The 19,934-nt window shown below is 44.2% G+C and overlaps 2 protein-coding genes across 18 annotated transcripts in view; one reads left to right on the forward strand and one right to left on the reverse strand.

Moving 5' to 3' along the window:
* ANKDD1B (ankyrin repeat and death domain containing 1B) overlaps positions 1-19,934 on the forward strand; it is a 65,014-nt gene that overhangs the window by 40,426 nt on the left and 4,654 nt on the right. For 6 of the 12 annotated variants that reach the window (XR_012504866.1, XR_012504869.1, XR_012504873.1 and 3 more), the window contains 6 exons: positions 2,571-2,669; positions 5,178-5,276; positions 8,050-8,145; positions 11,563-11,764; positions 13,983-14,114; positions 17,473-17,594. Coding sequence is in view for 4 of the 12 variants with exons in the window: in XM_074359923.1 (XP_074216024.1) it covers positions 2,571-2,669; positions 5,178-5,276; positions 8,050-8,145; positions 11,563-11,764; positions 13,983-14,114; positions 17,473-17,594 (750 nt within the window). In the remaining 8 variants the exon portion in view is untranslated. The other 6 variants (XR_012504868.1, XM_074359928.1, XM_074359951.1 and 3 more) reach the window with 5 other exon arrangements.
* Positions 18,016-19,934, reverse strand: part of POC5 (POC5 centriolar protein) — a 32,229-nt gene continuing 30,310 nt past the window's right edge. For 5 of the 6 annotated variants that reach the window (XM_045512349.2, XM_010949280.3, XM_045512348.2 and 2 more), the window contains one exon: positions 18,016-18,395. In XM_045512349.2, coding sequence (XP_045368305.1) covers positions 18,252-18,395 — 144 coding nt within the window. In that variant the 3' untranslated portion in view covers positions 18,016-18,251. Of the gene's footprint in view, positions 18,396-19,572; positions 19,631-19,934 lie in introns of all 6 variants that reach the window. The other variant, XM_074359991.1, reaches the window with a different exon arrangement.

A 19,934-nucleotide genomic window follows, 5' to 3' on the forward strand; every position in this document is an offset into this window, starting at 1 on the left:
TCTGTGAGGCTGGCTGTGCCGGGAGATGCTCCTTGGCGGATACGTGGGGGGCAGGGTGGGGGGAGGAGGTTTTCACCAAGGAGGGATTCTTTCGGGGAGGGCTGACCGACTTCTTTTGGAGACTGACCTTTACTCTTGAGAAATAAGATCTGAGGGATGAATTTTAGAAAGTCATTGAAGTTCCTGAACAAAATGAAATCTTTGTGTTTTAAATGTTTATATTTGCTGCCATTAAACTTTCTCATGTGTCTAGAGATGCCATTCGTGTATTAAAGTTATCAGTCTGGGGAAATGATGAAGCTGTTGTAAATGAGAAGGAGAATGATTATTTTTTCTCCCCCATCACCGAGTGGTCTTGTTTTTCTTTGGAAAGTCAGTCCTTTATACTGATTTAGGTTTTTTGAAGTTTTAATTGGCTTTGGTAGAGTTAACAGAGGCCCTTTGTGGTGGAATTAAATGGAGAAGCACTCCTCTGTTTTTAACTCTACTTTCAGTTCTCCTGAGAAAATAGTTTTTTCTTTCATCCTGCTTAGCCATTACTATTTATTGTATCAACTTGAGAGGAGGGATGTGATTAAACCATGATTGGTAGTTCTCGGAGAATAGCGTGAGGGGAATTGGCTCTGAACTTGCCTGGTCCGTCCAAGCATGCTTCCTGTTTCTCAGGAGGGACTGGGCCCCAGCAAGGCTGGTGGTCCCAGCGGGAAGGGCACTGTCGGTGTCCCTGGGACCAGGGATATGTTCTCTTCTTTCATGCTTAGTACCTCTAGAAAGAAAGGTCTCCCCGAGCAGAAGCAGCCCGCACAGAAAGGCTTCCCCTGCCACTGCCCTCTCCCCCACCCCTCTCTGATTTCCCTTGTTCACTCTTGGACAGTCTGCAGCCATGGCATCCCATCTGCCCTTCTCCTTCTCCTCTGGGCGCTGGTGAATCCCTTGCCAACTCACTGCATCTCTCTTCCATCCATCTACCCCTGTTTCCTGGGAAGGAGCCTGGTGCTGATGTTGGAGGCAGGAAGATCTGGGTTCAGATCCTATCTCTGCCACTTCCTAGTTTTGATGCCTCATGGAACTGATTTAACCTCTGTGCCTCCTGTATCAAGTGGGGAATGGAAGACCTAACTGCTGTGAGGTAGTTGTGAATGAAAAGCTATTAGCCCAGTGTTTGAAAGAGTGTGAACTGTTGGGGATGTGAGCACGTGGTAAGTGCCATCAGGAGAATGTGCTGGATGTGCGTAACTGATGCTGAGTAGTGTCCTCTATTGCGATTGAGCAGTGCTGCGCCCGGTCCTCACCACCCGTCCTCACGGCGTCTGCCCTCCCCCTCTCCACTTGCTCTGCTTCTCAGCTCACCTCCCGCTCCCCCATAGTCTCACTGGATCTGCCGCTCCTGCTCTTTCCTACCTGTGCCCTTGCCCCCTCCTCCCCACCGGATGCCTGGCACCTCGCTCCCTCTTATACCTTAACTGTGTTCTCACCTTTCTCCCCCTCGTAGCTGCCTTTTCTTCCCCCAGAGACACGTTTTCTCTAGAGCCTCCCCGGGCCAGTGGCAGCAGTGGGAATGAGGCAGCAGGGGGCTGTGTGTGTGACCCTGGCGGTGGGCACTGAGCCTGGCAGGGCTGGGCAGGGTAGGAAGCCCACAGCGGAGGTGGCTGAGTGTGTGGCTGGAAGATGGGTGTTTTAGCCACAAAAAAGGAGGAAAGGGGAGCAGGCTGCAGGGCTTGGTGAACACACTGTGGGAGGCCTGAGCACGAGCAGTGCCCCTGGGTGAGGGGGGCCTTAGTCCCACAACTGCCTCTAGGGAGAAAGGGCCTTAGATCAGAGCAACTTGGGAAATGCTGAACGCGAATGTTGCTCCTTGCTTGTGGCTATTCCCACTGCGCTTTAGCTCTTTGAAGGCTCTGAGAAGTCCTGCGGTGAAGCCTGTTTAATACTTTCTTAGCCTTCATATTTAAGCTCAAATGTCAGTTCTTCAGGAAGGCTTTTTCTGACCTCCAGAAAGGTTGGCCCTTTGCCCACCCCACATACACTCTCATACTACTCTCCGCTTTTCCTCCAAGCACTTATCACCATTTGTAAATGTATATTTATTTTGGGGGGGTATCCTTGATTAATTTTTTTAATGGAGGTACTGGGGATTGAACCCAGGACCTCGTGCCTGCTAAGCATGCACTCTACCACTGAGCTCTACCCTCCCCCGACAAACTGTATATTTATTTTGTGACTTAAAAAAAAATCAGTATTTGCTTACCTTACTAGATGGAAAGATTCCTGAGAGTCAGTCAGGTTCACCACTGGATCCCTAACATCCTGAAAAGAGCCTGGCCCATAGTAGGTGCTCATTGTCAAGTTCCAGAATGAATAAAGTGGGAAAGCTGATTGCTGGTGAGCAGGTTTGCTGTAGAGCCTTGGGATGGAAATGATGGCAAAGACTTAACTAAGGGCCCGCCACTGTGCCTGGCAGTGCTGGAATACAGGAGATGATCAGGAAACACCTGCTGAATGAGTTGCCTTTTGATCTGAATGATGAAACAAGAATCGATTAAATTTGAAATTTTCATTTCTTTCTGCAGCCTAAGGAGTCCCCTCTTCATTTAGCTGTTATCAACAACCATATTACAGTGGTGAACAGCTTAATAAGTGCACAGCATGATATTGATGTCTTAAATCAGGTAAGCTGGGCAAATCAGAACCTGGAGAGTCCATTTTTTTGTTTCAATGCAGTATGTGTTTAGGGAGCGTTTTAATCAGGTTCAAGGTGCTCTAAAGATTGCTGGGAGTAATAGGCCCATTCTTTTTTTAATCATTTTTCTTCTGTAACCCCCACTCCCACTTGCATACACTATTTTGTCTTTTTCAAACACACAACTGGGATTCAGCCCCTGCATTATTAAACTGTTCACATTTAACAGGCCCAGTATTTCTGACAGATAAACAGTAGCTCAGAGGTAAATTGCCAGAGGCTCTAAATTAAATCAAAAGATACTCCCCCAGTGTGAAATGTTGTAATTAACAGGGAGTCCTTCTCCACAAGAAGGAAGCTTTGTTTTTATATTATAGACAGTAAATGTGTCATCTTTTTGCCCAAAGGCAAAAGAGACCTCTTGGAATTTAAAAGAAAAATCACTATGAATTCAATCCACTGGAGCAGAACTAAATGCCCCATCAAAGGCATCCAGCACTGGCTGGAAATGGAAATACTGAGGTGAAGGAGTAAAGAGGATGGGGGTGGGCGCTGTCTGAGCCAGGGCCTGCTCTGGGATGGGCTGCCCTCCTCCAGAGGTTGGGAGTGGGAAGAAAAACCCTTGGGAGACTCCTCCCTCCTTCTTGGCTGCCTCTTCCCAGAGAAGCTTCAGCTGTGCCCCCCAGGTTTCCTCATCTGTACCCAGGCCACTGACTCAGATGTCTGCAGTCTGCTCCACCTCCAGCCTGTGATGTCACTGGGGCCGCATCTGAATGGGGACTTCACTCCTCTTCCGTCCCTTCCTTCCCTGGGGACCTTCCTCCTCTCCTGTCTTCTACTATCCCAAAAGTTTGGGGGAAGAAATTCTTGTTACTAAATACATGTATGTATTCAACTATGTTAATGCCGCAAATCTTGCCTCCTGGGCAGAATCTTTGCTCGACACGTGGACAGCACTCTGTGTGATTCCGATTTCACCGGAACCGGCTAATCCACTTGAGTGAAGGAGGGCTCACTAGGCTGCCACTCAGTTACAGAACTAGACTTTATTATGTATGTTTTTTGTTGGATTAGGAATACGCAGAATGTGTAAAAATAAGAAGACATAAATAAGCTAAAAACTTACAATTTGCTTGTAATCCCTCAAAGAAAGAGAACTCTTGTTAACGTTTTGGTGCATTTCCTGCCTTCTAGACTTCTAGCAGTGTGGGCAGTGAGATTTTATGGGTGTTTGATGTATGACACTTGTGTCTCTGATCCATATTGGTATAGGTCCTTGTTAGGTTTGTCACTCAGTGTAAGTTCGACATCTCAGATAATGAGCCCCCAGAGGGGCACATCACCATCTAAAAGTGGGTCTTTAATAAATGCTTTTTGACATTAATTGTGTTAACATCCCAGGCAGGTTGGCCCTGTGCTGTAGTAGGAAGAGCCGTGGGCTGGATGCCATTGCCCAGCTGTGTTACCCTGGGGAAGTTGCTTCCTCTCTCTGATTCAGGGCTTGGGCTAAATCATAACCACTGTTCCTTTCTGCCCTGATATTTTAGAGATGTCTTCACATCAGTATTCCTTTTGGTGGGAGGTGAAGATGAGTGATTTTTTTTGTGATTTCATATAATTCTCTGAAACACTCTTATCCTCTTGATAGGAAAATGATTATTCCAGAAAGAATAATTCCAGAAAAGTTAGAAGTCTTGCACTCCTTTACATAAAATGATGTAGGAAATTTACAAAATAAAGAAAAGCATCAAGAAGGCAGTAAAAATAACCTCCAACGCCTCCATCTAGACATTATCATTCTTCACATCAGTAATACATTTCCTTCCCTTTCTCTATTTTTATATATAAATTGAGCTCAGCTAGATATAATGTTGTTTCCTAAGGTTTTTAATATTGCATCTTAAGCATTTTTTAATTTTAAAAAAATCTTTAAAATCACTTTTTATTGTGATGAAATACACATAACACAAAATTTACCATTTTTATGTGTACAGTTTAGTGGCATTAAGTACATTCACAGTGTGTATAACCATCACATCCATCTCCAGAACTTTGTCTTCCCAACCTGAAACTTCGTACTCCTTAAACAACTCCTCATTCCTACTCCTCCTGCCCAGAAACCACTGTTTTACTTTGTGTCTATGAACCTGACTACTCTAGGTACTTTCTATTGAAATCATCTAAAAAAAAAATCATTTGGAATGGTTATCAACTATTTCAGTGTGTGGATATACTTTAATTTATCTCATAAGTTTCCTTATTAAACATACAACTTCCAATTTTTCACTGTTATAAATAACACTACAATGAATGTCCCCATAGGAACTGCATCTCGCAAAAGATGTACCTATTTAAAAATATGTGACCTTATCTGTTTTCCCTTCTGCCTGCGTAGAACACTTCTGCTTTCACTTGACCTTTTCACTATGCAAGCTTTTTTTTTTTTTTTTTTCTCTTTAACATGCTTGGATTCTCTTTTTGAAATTTCTCATGGCAGAGGCAGCAAACCCCTTTGCACATAGCTGCTGATCTTGGAAATGTGGAACTGGTGGAGACCCTGCTGAAGGCGGGCTGTGACCTGAAGGTTGTTGATAAGGTGAGTGCATGACCTTCGCTCTGCTCAGCCCAGCTGGGTGCTGAGTCCTCCCTGCTGGCTATGAGCCTTGAGGGGCAGCGTCAGTGTGTCCTTTGTGAAATGGGCACAAACTAGGGAAACCTTGCTCTTGACAGTCAGTGAAACATCCCAATTTTGACTGAGTTGTGTTGATAAGAAGATGCAGTTCCACAGGCTCAGCCGTGGGAGGGTTAGGTTGCAGCTTTACTGAAAGGTGTGAAAGACGCCCACCGTGTCTTAGTGGCCAGGCGTTCAGACGCACATCTCACTTCAGTCCTCGCGCCTCCTCTGTGAGGTGGACAAGCACGTGCAGAGAGAAGGTGCAGCTTCCCCTTCCTGGTGTTGGCCCACACTGTTCATCAGCTCCACGAACCCCTAGCTCTCAGGGCAAACCTGCGTCCTCCTGGTCTATTCAGAACCACACATTTCACGTTTTACTTTTCTCTGTATGTCAGCTTTTTAAATGAGCTCTTTTCTTTTTTCTGATCATGAAAGTAACACAACTTGGAAAACATAGCAAAGCATGGGGAGGGGAAACCCAGCCACCCGTAACCCCATCACGCAGGTGGAATCCCACCAGCGGTAACGTCCCTTAGCAGTCAGCGTTAGTATTAACACTTAGCGTGAGTAGTTTCTTCTCATGCTTTCTTTTGTCCTTTATTCTGCTCTCTCAGTAACACTTAGCACCTCCAGGGCAGTCTTGTGAGTGGAGAATCTAGAGCACTGGGCAGAGAACTCATGTTGGGTCCTCAGCGTGAGGGGGCTGGATGTTCCAGGGAACATGTCAGGGCTACAACTTGACTCCGTTTTCAAAACAGAAGCCGCAGTTTCCACAGTCTGATTCCCCAGACCTTCCTTCTCCCCCTCCCTCGTTCTTCTCCAGGTTTGGCACCTGGTTGGCACCCAGGACATATGTAATTATTGAATAAAAACTACCCTTTCTACCTCCTGCCACAGTTTTTACCAAAGATAAGTGATTATTTCTAAGACTGAATTAAGATCTGGATGGGGAAAAAGGAAGGTTTGGTGTAAAGTTGACTCCCCCTGTCCTCTGGGCCTGAGGCGTCACAAAGCCCCCCGAGGGCCACCCACCCTCACCAGCACAAGTATTTAGGTTTCTGTTCCAGCTACACTGCCTGGGAAGGTTTCTCTAGGAGCTTGAAACCTCTGGCTCTCAGAAAGCTGCCTTCCCAAAATAGGCTAATTATGGTGATTCAAATGGCTTTACAAGCCAGAATTTAGATAACATACAATTAGAGGCTTGCTAAATGCCTGAAAAGTGCAGTTCTTCCTAATTTCATTACTGTCTCTTTTGATTGGAATCTGATTACTTTCAGCCCTAATTTTCAAGATCACCTGGGTCCTAGTGACTGGACTAACAGTCAAATCATTTGAATTGGTGGGAGTTTAACCTCACAGATACTCAGCCATGTGACAGTTACTGGGATAAATTTCTAGATCCCTTCGCATGGAAACATGGGCTTCAAAGATTGGAACTTCTCCTGGGGTTATCTCTGAGCATTCATTAATTATCTTCAGGATTCTTGAGTAGATTCTTCATGGGTCATTTGAAAAACAAATGAAAACCATCATCTTTTGCTTGGGAAAAAAATGTATAGATGTATAGCTTGTGCACTGCATGAAATCTGGGAGACACTGCTTGCAAAGCTGTGTGCTGTAGCTTTGAGCTGTATCCACCTTGCCAAAGGTACAGTTTTTGTAATTTGTACAAAGTATTACATGGGCTCCAGACCACTCATGCCCCAGATTATATCCAGAATAGCCCTTACTGGTAATTCCATTTGGTTAGGATTCCAACCCCTCATCTTTGTTTAGAGGTGGTATGAAATCATAGGAAAAAATTCTGGATCAGAGTCCAGTGAGCTGAATTCTGTACTGTGTAGTTTTACCATTATTGATACTATTCCGAATAAGATCCAGCTCTTTTCTGTCTCATTACTGCACCCTCCTCAGCACATGGTGTCACTTCCTGGTCTAAAGTTGCTGTTGAGGCTCCTGCCATCATGCAGCATTCCACTCAAGGAGGAGGAGAGAAAGAAGGGGAATGACATCCCTCCTCTCTTTAAAGATACTTCCCAGAAGTTGCATGTGCTGCTTCCATTTACATACCATTGGCCATAAGTTAGTTCACATAGCCAAGGTTAAGGGAGGCTAGGAAATGTTCGGGGTGTCCAGTGGCCAGCTAAAATCAGGAGGTCTCTTCCTGTGGAAGAAAAGGCAATTGGGAGAGGGTAAGGGGACATACGACCTTGACTAAAGCCTCTGCCGGCATAGGTGGAGTCAGCCTTTGGAGGAGAAAAATGTGTGATGCTGTTATTTACTTGCTGAGGACTTCCCAGTGCAGTGAGCCAGGGAGACCCCCACCAGTCTTGGAGAAATGCTTGGGTTCTCATTGATAGCATGTGTGTAAAACATCACCTGTTGATGGTGGGTCCCTAAGCCCAAATCCTTCCTCCTGCCCGGCTGACACAGCACCAGACACCATCAATATCTAGTGTCTCTTGGGCAATTACCACGTGCCACACACAGTCCCAAGGGCCCTGTGTGCATTATCACTTACCCCTCACCACTACACAGGGGTAGTTCTTGAGACTCAGTGAAGCTGGGGACGGGCCCAGTTTCGCCCTGCAAGGAAGCAGGAGGGTAAGGATTTGAACCCAGGCCCCCTTGCTCCAAAGCGAGAGCTCCTAACTGGTAGGCCCCATTGCCTGACGCTGTCACTTTTGACTTTTAGCACGGGAAGACTGCCCTGGCCCTGGCCGCCAGGAGCAACCACAGCCTCGTTGTGGACATGCTCATTAAAGCCGAGCGCTACTGCGCCTGGAGAGAGGTGAGGAAGGACGACTGCAGCTCAGCAGGGTCCTCTTCTGCACCCCCTTTTCTCCCGAGCAGTGTGAGGTCCGTGTAGTTCTTTCTTCTGCTCTAGTGGGCACGGCCCTGGTCAGAGCAGTTATAACTGTCCCTTCTGTCCTGTGCTGTCCCATTCATGGTGTGAACAGCTGCCTCTCATCCTCCCCTTCCTTTGTCAGCACCAGTGGTCAGAACTGCATGTGTCTGGGCCAAGCAGGCCAGTCCACGTCGGCTCTGAACAGCCGGGCGTGCGTGCCCCGGGGGTTGGCTCCCGGCTGTGCCCGCTGTCACACAGCCTCTGGCTGCGGTCCCTTCTGGAAGCTCCCAGACCCACATTCTGCTGAGTGGTAAGGAAGTTCATATTTACAGTTCTGCGGTTTTCCACACAGCCCTGTGCTGGCTCCTCAGCACTCAGGCATTCTGTGACAGCCACCAAAACCCTATTCATCCTGAGAATACAAAACCTGCCTCCAAGACATTCCTTGCCTGCCTTCATTAATACTCCCTGTGACAGCTGCCTCTCACGCAGCTTCTCAGTAGACCGCCCTCCCCTCCAAGGCTCAGTTTCTTTACCAGATACCACCCTCCATTTCTAGTAGGCGTTGTCATCCTAGGCTGATGTCCGCCCTGGTCCAATAGGCTCGAGCCAGAATCTAGGTCCTAGTCCCTCACCTGTCTACCCCTGAGGAGCCCCGAGCCCAGATGACTGTCTAATTCGCCAGTCCTGGGAAATTTCCCTTAAATCCTTGAGGCAAAATGCTCGATTTGCCTCCTTGCTCGCAGTCCTATTTAATTGGCTCAGTAGTCCTGGTATATGTGGATCATTTGAAAGGTCACACTGATCTCTGCAAACTTTTCTTACTTGCCTGTAAAACAAAATTAAACCAAATAACATTTGACGCCTAGAGTTCTGTTTCATCTCCTCCTTCCTTCTCCTCTGATTTCTACTCCTTCTCCTTTTGCCTCTTTGTCCTTGTCTTAGCCTCATTCTCATTTTCTAAGATCATCATTGTATTTTACTGAGGATGACTTACCCAAGTTCCATCTTTTCTCTAGCTCTTTATATTGTAGTTTTCACATTTTCTCTAAAAAGTTGGAATATTCATTGGTTCTATTTTTAATGCCTGTTAGCATTTTAAGAGATGAATAAGCCTTCTTTCCTAACAAATCTTTAAGATGTGAGAGTTAGATGAACTTTGAAAATCATAAATAATGCATAAATATAGCTGAAGTAGACTCCCAGAAATGTGCAGAGTTGTTAACCCTGGTGACAGCTGGGAACCTGCGGTCTGGAATGGGAGGAAGATTTGTTTTTTAATATATATTGTTAAAAAGCTTCTTAAAGGGTATGTTTTCAACAATGCAAAAAATGCATTTATTGTTGTTATTTAAAATTCTCTTTGTTATTAAATAAGTTTATATTCTGGCCTAATATAAAATGGTTCCTAATGAAAAGACTGAAGAGGTGATTGAAATTTCCTCTCTCATATCCGTTTATCTATCTGCCTAGCCACCCCATCATCTGTCATTAAATTCAGCGGTTCAGAGGCAAATGGGAGCTTCCTAAAATCCAGCTTATGCTATTTTTTTTCATTTTTCAGTTTTGTTAGGTAGAATTGTTACAATTTGACTGCACATAGACAATATGTTGCATGTAAATACATATATACAACATACTGCACATATTTTTTTAAATTTATATATATATGTACTGTTCATTGTTTCTAAGAATGTTTAGAGCTTTAGCTTTTTAAACTTACATAGTTATGAAAGGAATCACTGGCTTATGGTATTTTAATGTCAACTAGTCCAGGCTTATATTATTCCTGCAAATTGTTCAGTGCTTTGTGGGCAAGCTATTAATTCTTCTTCTGACTGTTGAAAAAAACCTGGGCTTTCAAAGTCCCTGGCCCTTCACTATGGAAGCCTGAAGGGACTGCCTAGCCCAATCCTAGAATGTACAAACCTTGCATGATTCTCAAAGAAATAAAAATGCTATGATGCAGAGCCGAAAGCAGAGGCATTTTGTACTCCTCCCTTTAGTTGGTGGTGTCTGGGGCTTTGATATTCCTGGATGGAACACTTCCAGGAGATGGAATGAGGAGAAAAGGGAAAGTACAGTGCCTGCAGCTCCCAAGCTTGTTGGGCGCCCCTACTCTCAGCTTGACCTCTCTTAGGATTTCCCGGGAGCCGGGCGCTGGGGGAGTAGTGCGAGCTTGGGGTGGACACGACCCTGCATTCTAGGCCTTGAAACAATTATGGGAAATTCACACCTCTCATTCCTTTCCCAACTTCTGTGCACAAAGTCCAGATGCTAGAGAAAGGCCTTCCCCTTGCCCTTGACCAAGTTTCGCAGGAGTTGGTAGACCTTCTGGAGGAGATTGCTGATGCTGTGAAGGGTGCGGGCTGATCCGTGATGGGGGCTGAGGCACAAGCCCCACCACGTTCTCCTCACGGGTCTTGAAAACCAGGTCCCCATACCCTTTAGTGCACTTCCTGCCCCAGCAGGATCTTATCTTTCATTAAGATCCACTTTTATGTAAATGAAAGATGAGAATAGATGGGAAGCACCAGGCCTCTAGGTGGGCTGTGTGAGCTGCGTGTCCCTAACTGATTGGCACCTCCGGAGGGAGGCTTGTCTGGAGCTTGACATGTGCCTGACAGGTGCAGCACTAGGAAGGCATGACACCCACCTTCACTTTGAGATTTTCTCCAGTTTTTTGGGTTGGATTCTGTAGGACTCTGGTGGATTCTTAAAAAAAGTTCAAAAGGAACCTTTAAAAAATCAGAAAACAAGAATCAGTTAAGGCATGGTGGTGTTGGGCTGAGCCTGGCTGCACTGCTGTTCATACAAAGTGACATGGACCCCTGTCCTCTCCAGTCCTTGGCCCCAGAGTTAGGCTCCTCATTTGCTCTCCTCACACTCACCAGAGAGCAGGACGAAGTGAAGGACCAGCTATGGGGTCTAAAAAAGAGTACATTCAGTCTCGGCTCCCTGAAACTTTGATACAAGAAAACCAAACACCCAAAGGAAGGGAAAGGGATATCGGAAGAAAGTAAGGGCTTTAAAGATGCATTTGTTCCTGTGACATTTCCTTAGCCAAGGCACCCCCTCCGTTTTCTGTTGGGGTGGCCAGCAGGCTGAGATAGAGGCACGGGATGCAGCACGGCAAAATCCCTCACATCTCCTGTGTCAGACAGACAGTACTCCGGCTTCTCATTTCAGACATCTGCCTCTGTCTTAGATGACAAAAAGGATCCAGCTACAATATTGAAAACATAGTTGCGGTTACCACTGTAGGGGTTCTATCTGAAAAAATACATACGAATATCCTCTGAAATAAGGCAACAGGTAGAAAATGTCTGACATCATCTGTTACTGTTACCTTCAACCTAGGAGCGTGGGGAGAACGTCAGGGACCCACCCACCAGCTTTACTCTGACATTCAAGCAAGACCACAGTCCGGAGACCAGGCACATTCGCAGTCTCCTCTGGGACCTGGCTTACCATCAGCTGAAGGCCAGTGAGTGGCAGAGGCAGGCCCGTTCGTGGCACTTTACAGACGCCCAGATCAGAGCCATCGAGGAGCAGTGGGCAGGTGAGCACGGCCCGGCGAGGTGGGCAGGCGGCATCGGTGTTAAAAGAGCCCTCCTTCCCGACGCATGTCTTCCACGTGGGTGCCCTGGGCTTACAATAAGGGGCAGATGGCAGGGGCCCAGGAGTGGGGACAGTTAGTTTAGGACCACAAAGGTGACTGAGGACCTTGAGACTGCCAGTACTCACAGGAATTTGCAGGAGACTGAGGTTTGCAAAGGGTGATTACTTTTACTGAGCCATGTTAAAAGGTGGCATTTTAGCCTAACAGGAAATTAAGTGAATTGGGCACCAAGGAAGCCAGGATTTAACAGTCGGCTTCTCACTCCTGGCTTCTCGAGTTCCTTGAGATTGTCCTGGGGTGAATGGGTCCATTCCCTAACAAAAGGCTCACTGGTTAGGGCTTCCACTCCAGAGAGGAATCCCTTAAACCACGCCTGGGGCAAGAGGTTCTTGTGGGACCTGGCCTTGGTGAGACCTGCTGTGCCATGAGAGATGTGGAGGACGCAAATTGATGACTGTCTTGGTTGGAGGATTCCAAGTCATGGAATTGTTTCAGCCAGACTCCAGCTGTTAGTGAGGCTGGGTCAACTGGAGTCCTTAGCTTTGCTTTTTTATGATTTAATCCAAACCTAGGAAATATAGAAAGTTTGTTTGTATTATCAATTAATTAGCATTAAAGACAAAGAAACAAACACTTTTATTGGCAAAACTTTCTGCTCAGAGGGCTGTCCTTACACGTCTGTCATGAAATGTGAACGAGTCCCATGCCTGGGGGGGATGGGGTGGGTGATTCACATTACTGGTGGCCGGGGATTGGAGAGAGCAGAGCCACTGCCCATGGGCACATGCTCCTTACACCACACACACAAGTAGACTATGGCACTTTTTATGGCTCATTCTAAGGATACATTTCCATGTGAAAAAATGGAAGATAGTACATTGAAAATGTTGAATATTGACTAAAAAGTTTCTAAAAAAGATTTCTTTTGTATTACGATTTCTCCTTGTTGCTAACCAGGCATATAGTGTCCTGTGAAGTTTTTAGAAAGATGGAGTTGCTTTCTGGAAATCTCTCTTGACCAAAAACAATGATTTGGAAATACAGTGTGCCTTCAGAGGACTTGTCATCAGGAGAAGGGGAGTTGGAAGTGTCTCATTCACGAATGAGGGAGTGCCTAGGGGTGTTGAGCTGTGCCCGGTGAGGGACACATCGGCTCTGTAAGCCATGGTGCATGTTTGATGGAGCTGGTAACCTAGCTGGTGTGGTAACAGTAACATTCATAGTCCAATGAATTCCCTTGTAACCCAGGGTTAAGCTTTTGGCACCAACGAGTTTGGTGGGCCTCTGAGCAAAGGAGTGGCACATTGATGATGGTATTTAAGAAAAATTAGTCTGGTCAAGGCAAGACAAAGGAACTGGATTCACCTACGAGTATGTTTTTAATGCATGCAGTTCGCTGACCCAACAAACGCCTGCCCCTCTAGCAGTCCGTGCAGCAGGCGTCCTCCCCAGAGTGCAGGCCCTCCTCATCGCGGCATCTGGTAGAGCTCAGAGCCTGTCAGAGCCCGTCCGGGGTCTGTAACTGTGAACTCCAGCAGGGAGTGGCAATGGCTTCCCATCTCCGTACCCCAGCACTTCCCCCAGCTCTTCTCAGGGGTGAGAAGTCCTGGCCTGGCCCGGGGACTGCAGGCTTCCACGGGAGGAGTTTCCTTGAAGCTGGAGCAGCAGGATGGTACGAGCTGGCTGTGCAGGGTGTGGTTAACGGGCCCCAGCAGTAGCAGCAGGACACGGGAGTTTACTAGACATGCAGATCCTCACCCCAGACTGACCGAATCAGAATCTCCATTCTGACAAGACGCTCAGGGGAAATGTGCACTTTAAGTGTGAGAGTGCTGGACTTAAGCAGTGCCATCTGAACACTGAAGGAAAAAAAGCTCCGTATCTCTCTAAGACTGTCCTTCCCTACTGAGCCAGGGACACAGCTATTAAATCTCTCATCCGTAACTGGTCTGTCAGGCACGGCAGGCACGTGACTGCAATCTCTGGTGTCCCTAGAAGTACCAGTGAGGGGACTGGAAGGGGCTTTCATCCACTGGGCTTCTCACCTAACAGCTGCCGGTGGAGGAATGAGCGTGGAACCACAGTCACACAGAAATTCAGTTAGCACTGAGTTTACAATGAGGAGATGTCAGCATTGGTCCTTCTGCGCTTGACGCAGGGGAGGAGAGCTTCCGTGAGCACGGCCACAGGGCTCTGTTCATCTGGCTGCACGGGGCCCTGGTGACACAGGCCACGCCGGTCAAGCACCTGTACGAAGAGCTGGTGCACGCGGGCTTCCCAGAACTAGCTGGTGAGTTACAGCTTTCAGCAAACTCCTGCTCCCTACCGTGGCAGTGGGCAGAAATACTCCCCTGAGCCGCTGCAGTCCCAGCCTGGTGTCAGCTGTGGCTCATACAGGACCTGCAGCTTCTCCTTCGGTGAGTGACTTCATCAGGACTGGGCCCGTTTTTCAGCCTGCTGGTTCTCAGTGTCATTCCCCTGCTGGGCATTTGATAATGAAGGAGGATTTTCATGTGTGTGTATGTGTGGGTGGGGTGGAAGGAGCAGGGGATCAGGAATGCTAACCCATCTACTAAGGTTACAGGACAGTGCTCAAAACGCCTGCTCCTGCTGGGAGCTCAACTCTGCAAGCTGGTGTATTTGAAAGTGTTACCTCTAGGTTGTGAGAAGACAGCAGGCAAGCCATTATTTTGCGAGCTGAGATTACTGCTAAAGTTGCTCTGCCAAAAACCACATTGTCAGGGAAGATGCTTTGGAAACTTACTGATAAATTAGGTGGTAGTATAACTCTCATGTAATAACCATTCAAATGAAATATAGGAACATCTGCCATTATTTTCAGTTTTACCTGAAACTGAAACCTTAAATGCACGTCAGATCACGGATCCAGTGTTCAGTTTCAAGCAGTGGTGGGTACAAGGAACAGTGTGTGAATGACGCCTACTTTCTGTGACATTATCCTTACAGCCCTGGGGTTGCTCCCTTAACTTTGAACTTAACTTGTTTCTATGAAAGAGTGTTCACGAGAACTCTCAGGGAAGACAAAGAGGCAGCCCACGGCAGGGGGAAGGGCATATGCTCTGGAGTCAGACTGTGTGGGCTGATCCCCAACAGTAATGGGCTGTGTGACTTTGAGCAAGTTCTGGAACCTCACTCTGCCAGTGTTCTCAGTTATTAACGAGAAAGGAAAAGCGTCTGTTGTCAGTGGGCTGCTGTGGGATTAAGTGAGTAATAGTGCCTGACAGGTAGCGAGTGCTTAAGAAATGTTAGCTATTAATAATATTATCTAATTTTTTCCAGAAAAGATTTGTCAGTTCAAAAGTGAAACTGACTCAAGGCCCAAGAAGTGTGCAGTTTCATAAATGCGTGAAGCAATTTTATTTAAATGATTTTGCACCCTGTATTCAGTCCTCTTAAATTCAGTTCTTTAAATGCCATAAAGGTCTTACAGCAGTAGTACTGATTTTCCTTTCAGCTATGAAGATGGTGGTGACAGGACTCTCTGAAAGAGGGAAAAATGGTACTACTCTCTAACCACTGAAAAGTGAAACATTTTTTGGGTTTTGCCTAATTGGGGCAAGTTGGGTATGATCTTCCCATTTCTGTCATTTGATGCAACATAATATGTGATCGCATGTCTAGTGATGGCATAACCTAGGATTTTGTACATCATGTTTTAAAAAATAATGGTGGGAGCATCATGGTGTGTGAACCAAGGGTCTTAGAATAGACAGTCGTGGTTTCGCCACTCACTAGCTGCAAGGCTTTGGGCGTGCTAATGGTCCAAGTTCTCAGATCTTCAGCTTCCTTCTCTGTAAGTTGGGGAAAAGGTCTGTCTCTTCTGTAATGCTGAGGTGAAGATGAAGGGAGAACACTTGTGAAGTGCCTAACTTCATCCAGAGTATTGAAATCATTTAACTGTTAGTGATTTCTGTTCCATAAGAGAAATTTGCTTTGGGAATTTAGTCACTTTTGGCTTTAATAACACCTATGTGTAAATATATTACTTAGAAGAGACCAGAGGTACACTGATGTTTTTTAAACTCTTTGTGATCTAAGTACAGATGATTTTAATTTTCTTTGTACTTTTGGTATGTTCCAATCTTTCATATTGAACATGCATTATTTTTTAGTCTGAGAAAGTTCTGAAATAACTATGAAATCAAGTATCAATTTATATCAGCTTATGTGCACCTATTCATTATAATTTAAGGCTCTCCATTTTCAAATTGACTCTTAAGTCTAAAGGCCAAAAATAAAATCATGAGCAATTTCAGTCCAATTATATCATGAATTTATAGTTTTACATCTTCATCTCATGTTGATTATAAATAGTACACTTAATACCATGTATGTTTAAAACACATAATATGTTCACATGACTCCAAAAAGTTTTTAGAAAGGTAGTGAAAAGTGTTGTCCCCACCTCTTCTTCAGAGATCGCCAGTTTTCAGACCTTGCTGCTCCTCCCTCCCCAAATCTGGGTAACCTCTTTATGCAAAAAAAAACAAATATGAATACATACTCTTACTGTTTAAGCAGTTTAATTGAATGTAAGTTGAATTAGGCTAACACTAATTACTTGGTGCGTTAGACAGTATACAATTTCTAGAGTTGAGATAAAGCTTAAAGAGATTCTTAACAATCTTCTTAATCACAGTGTCCACAACACTCTTTATTCATGTGGTTATGGCGTGGCTGCCATTCCTAGTTGTCATGTTGGTTCCTCAAAAAGCAGAGCCCGAGGCCAAAGTTAATGAGAAATGCTTTTTTTAAGGAGTGCAAATCCAAGGAAGCGGGAGTGAAGGAAAAGGGGAGTGGGGTGGGAGGAGCGAGAGCCAAGACCAGGGTGACTTATTAAATTGGTCAACGCTTGGTATCAAGCACAACTGATTATTTGACCTCAAGGATGGACCAGTACCTCTCAGAACAACTCATACAAGGGGGAGAAAGGAAGAACTATCTGTTTACACCAATGGCGTGTTAATTCCGGGCTGCGTGTGAGTTGGCTCCAGGTGGAAAGTGCCAGTGTCTCTGAGTGCACAGGGAAGCCCTGGGCAGGAGCATGCCCCTGGTAAGTGCAGCAGGAGACGAGGTGCTGTTGGTTTGTGCTTACTGAGACCCAGGAGGAGCTGTCTGCTGCAGCAGTGGCTGGCCAGAACCCAGAACAAGTGTTGCATAAGAAGGATCTAATACTCTCTAACACATAGCCAGATACTTTTATAGTTCAAAAAAGCCTTGGTGTGTCCTTTAGAAAATGGGATATTTATCTGTCTTACATTTATTCTCTCATGTCCTGTTACAACATGAGTTAATAAGAAAAACTACTTCCAGTAGTAAAATTAGAGCACAGAGCTAGATCATATTCAGATTGAAAGAGGCTTCAGATTATTAAGTCCATCTACTTCTGTTAAAGATACGGAAACTGAGGCTGTACACAAGTTTTTCAGCGTCCACTCATCTTTAGGTAAGCCATTAGTGCCTTGTAAAGTAGGTGAGGTAGGCAGATTGCATTATTTCACAGATGAGGATCCCGAGATTAAACTGTCTGGCCCAAGATAACCCAGTCAGCCAGCAATAAAACCATTAGAGGCCCAGTCTTACTCTCCTAAAACAGTTTTGCCCAGATGGTTTCTTCCTATTGCCAGCCATTGCAAAGTCCCTGCCCAGGCCTGGAAGCCTTGCTGAATTGCCCGGGGATGTACCACCACAGGATGATGTCTGGATGTTCACAGCAAAAAAGGGTTCAACGCTGTGGAATTTCAAAAAGGTAAGAAAGAACATCAGTAACAGCGTCATTCTAACAGAAAATTTCTTTTTGATGTTTCTGTTACTGTTTTTGTACTAGTAATTTTTCTCCCTTTTAACAATAAAAACTATTCATAGGTATTGCCATTTGCCCCTATTTTTAATTGTTAGAGTCCTAGAAAAATGAGGACTGATGTACTAAAGTCACAAAAAACTTTGTGATAAAAGGTTATTATTATTACTGGTCTTTATCTTTTTAATTTTTAAATAAAAATACTTTAGTTTCTATTATAGTTTTAATAATTTTTTTAGTAAAGTTCTCAAAGCTCACCTGATAACACTGGAAATGATTTGGCCTTTTAGAAATAACACTGCAAAAACAGGATTTATACACTTTGACGATATAATCAGTGACAGGCTGAACCTATTAAAAGAAAGTCCAGTTTCTTTTTTAATTTAAAAAAGTTTTACTTAATTGCTTAAATAAAAAAATAACATTAAAATATTCCTACATATAGTTACAAAGGATGGTATAGCATGAAAAAGTCTCTTCTAATTTTGAAAAGATGAACATGATGAATGCATGATGTTCTAAGAATATGGAATTTAAAAAACTAAAGGCTTCTAATCCTTGGTAAAACCAGAAGAATTAAAAGACCTCAATGTGAACATATTCATTTTAGTCAACCACTTTTATGGAATGAATGCTTGTGAGAGACTGGCTATGAGTTGATCTGGTTCCGAGAGATCTGGAAACTGAAGTACTACTTTCAGGATGAATGGTCCGGGGGTATTTTGCTGCAGCAGCTTGAGGGATGGTTTGCTGAAAAGGCAAAAATATGCTTTAATAACTCCATAAAATTATACATATTAAATATCATTTCATTAACTATCATTTCATTATCTTTAACCCTAGTAAAGATAATAAACACTAGTACATGTAGATTCCTATTAAAGTCTTCCATTTATCTTTAAAATACTTGAAGTAAAATTATATACATATCAGAACATTCACCATGTATTACAAAAGCTCTATGATACAGCTTTTGCTTAAAAAAATGAATGAAACCTCTTGAACACCTCCTGTCAGATTCCACTTTAAGACTAAGAGTTCCTCTTTGCAGAAATGGAAAAATAACCTCCTTTCTTTATATAAAAGTATTTTATATAAATGTTTCTTTGTACATAAATAACTGGATAATCATTACAAATGGGAGAGATTCTTGCGACTGTATGAAATTTTAGTTGCTAACCACCTAATCTGACCCTGTCCAAAGAGCTATTTCTCCTTCGGGATGATGGGCAGGAGGGCTGCAGAAACAGATTCATGGTACCACTGGCATCGTGATGTACAAAATACAGCATAAAGTGAAGCAGCACTAGGAGAAAGCAATTATCCAGCAGATGGAGCTCAAGTGTCAGAAATCTGATTAATGGTTCATTTATAATAACTGTTTCTGGTAGTTCCAGATCTTAGATTCCCGGGATAAAATGAAAAATAGTACAGAGCACTGCCACTGTGCCTGTTACACAGTCCAAAGTAAGTAGTATTGGAAGCAGTTTATGGATATTGAATTCATGGCCGATTGCTGGAGAGTCACTGGGCATACGAGATAAGCAAAGGGCAGTTTGGGAGATAAATATCAGAAAAAGGGGTGATAAGTCTTTAATTCCTTGATTTTCTTCTATAAATATTCCTATCAATAGTACAAACCAAAGGTTGTCTGAATTAAAAATAAACACATGTGCTCTTTATATCTTCTTTGTCTTACAGATAGTCTCTCTCTCCCATCTCTTTATAAACATCATATATGCTGAGAAAAATAGAAATGAATTCATTTTTTCTCATTTTTGATAACTAATTTCACATTTTCAAAAATACACAGATAAGTCATCTAAGGACTTTCAGAGTGAGTCTGTCCAACCTATGAAGGCTAAGATAATCCTCCACCCTCCAGGTCTTCCATCTGGACTGGACTTCACTGTGGTCATACTTTTACCTGAGGCTAAATTTAAGCAGTCAATCCAGCTTCTTTGTCTTAATCATCTAGCAACAATCTAGTATTCAGAAAGAAAAGGGATTTAAAGTCATTCCTTATGTTTTTTTTTTTGACATACTAAGTAGGCAGGAATGTTGTTTAACGTTGAGAATCTGTATAGAGGGCACCCTCTTTTTCTCTCTCTTTTTTTTTTGTATTGAAGTATATAGTCAGTTACAATGTGTCAGTTTCTGGTGTACATCATAATGTCCCAGTCATGTGTGTGTGTATACACACACACACACATATATTTGTTTTCATACTCTTTTTCATTAAAGGTTATTACAAGGGCATTCTCTTTTAAAATCAGTCCTTTACTGTAT

This window comes from Camelus bactrianus, chromosome 3, assembly GCF_048773025.1.
Source record: "Camelus bactrianus isolate YW-2024 breed Bactrian camel chromosome 3, ASM4877302v1, whole genome shotgun sequence".
Taxonomy (NCBI): domain Eukaryota; kingdom Metazoa; phylum Chordata; class Mammalia; order Artiodactyla; family Camelidae; genus Camelus; species Camelus bactrianus.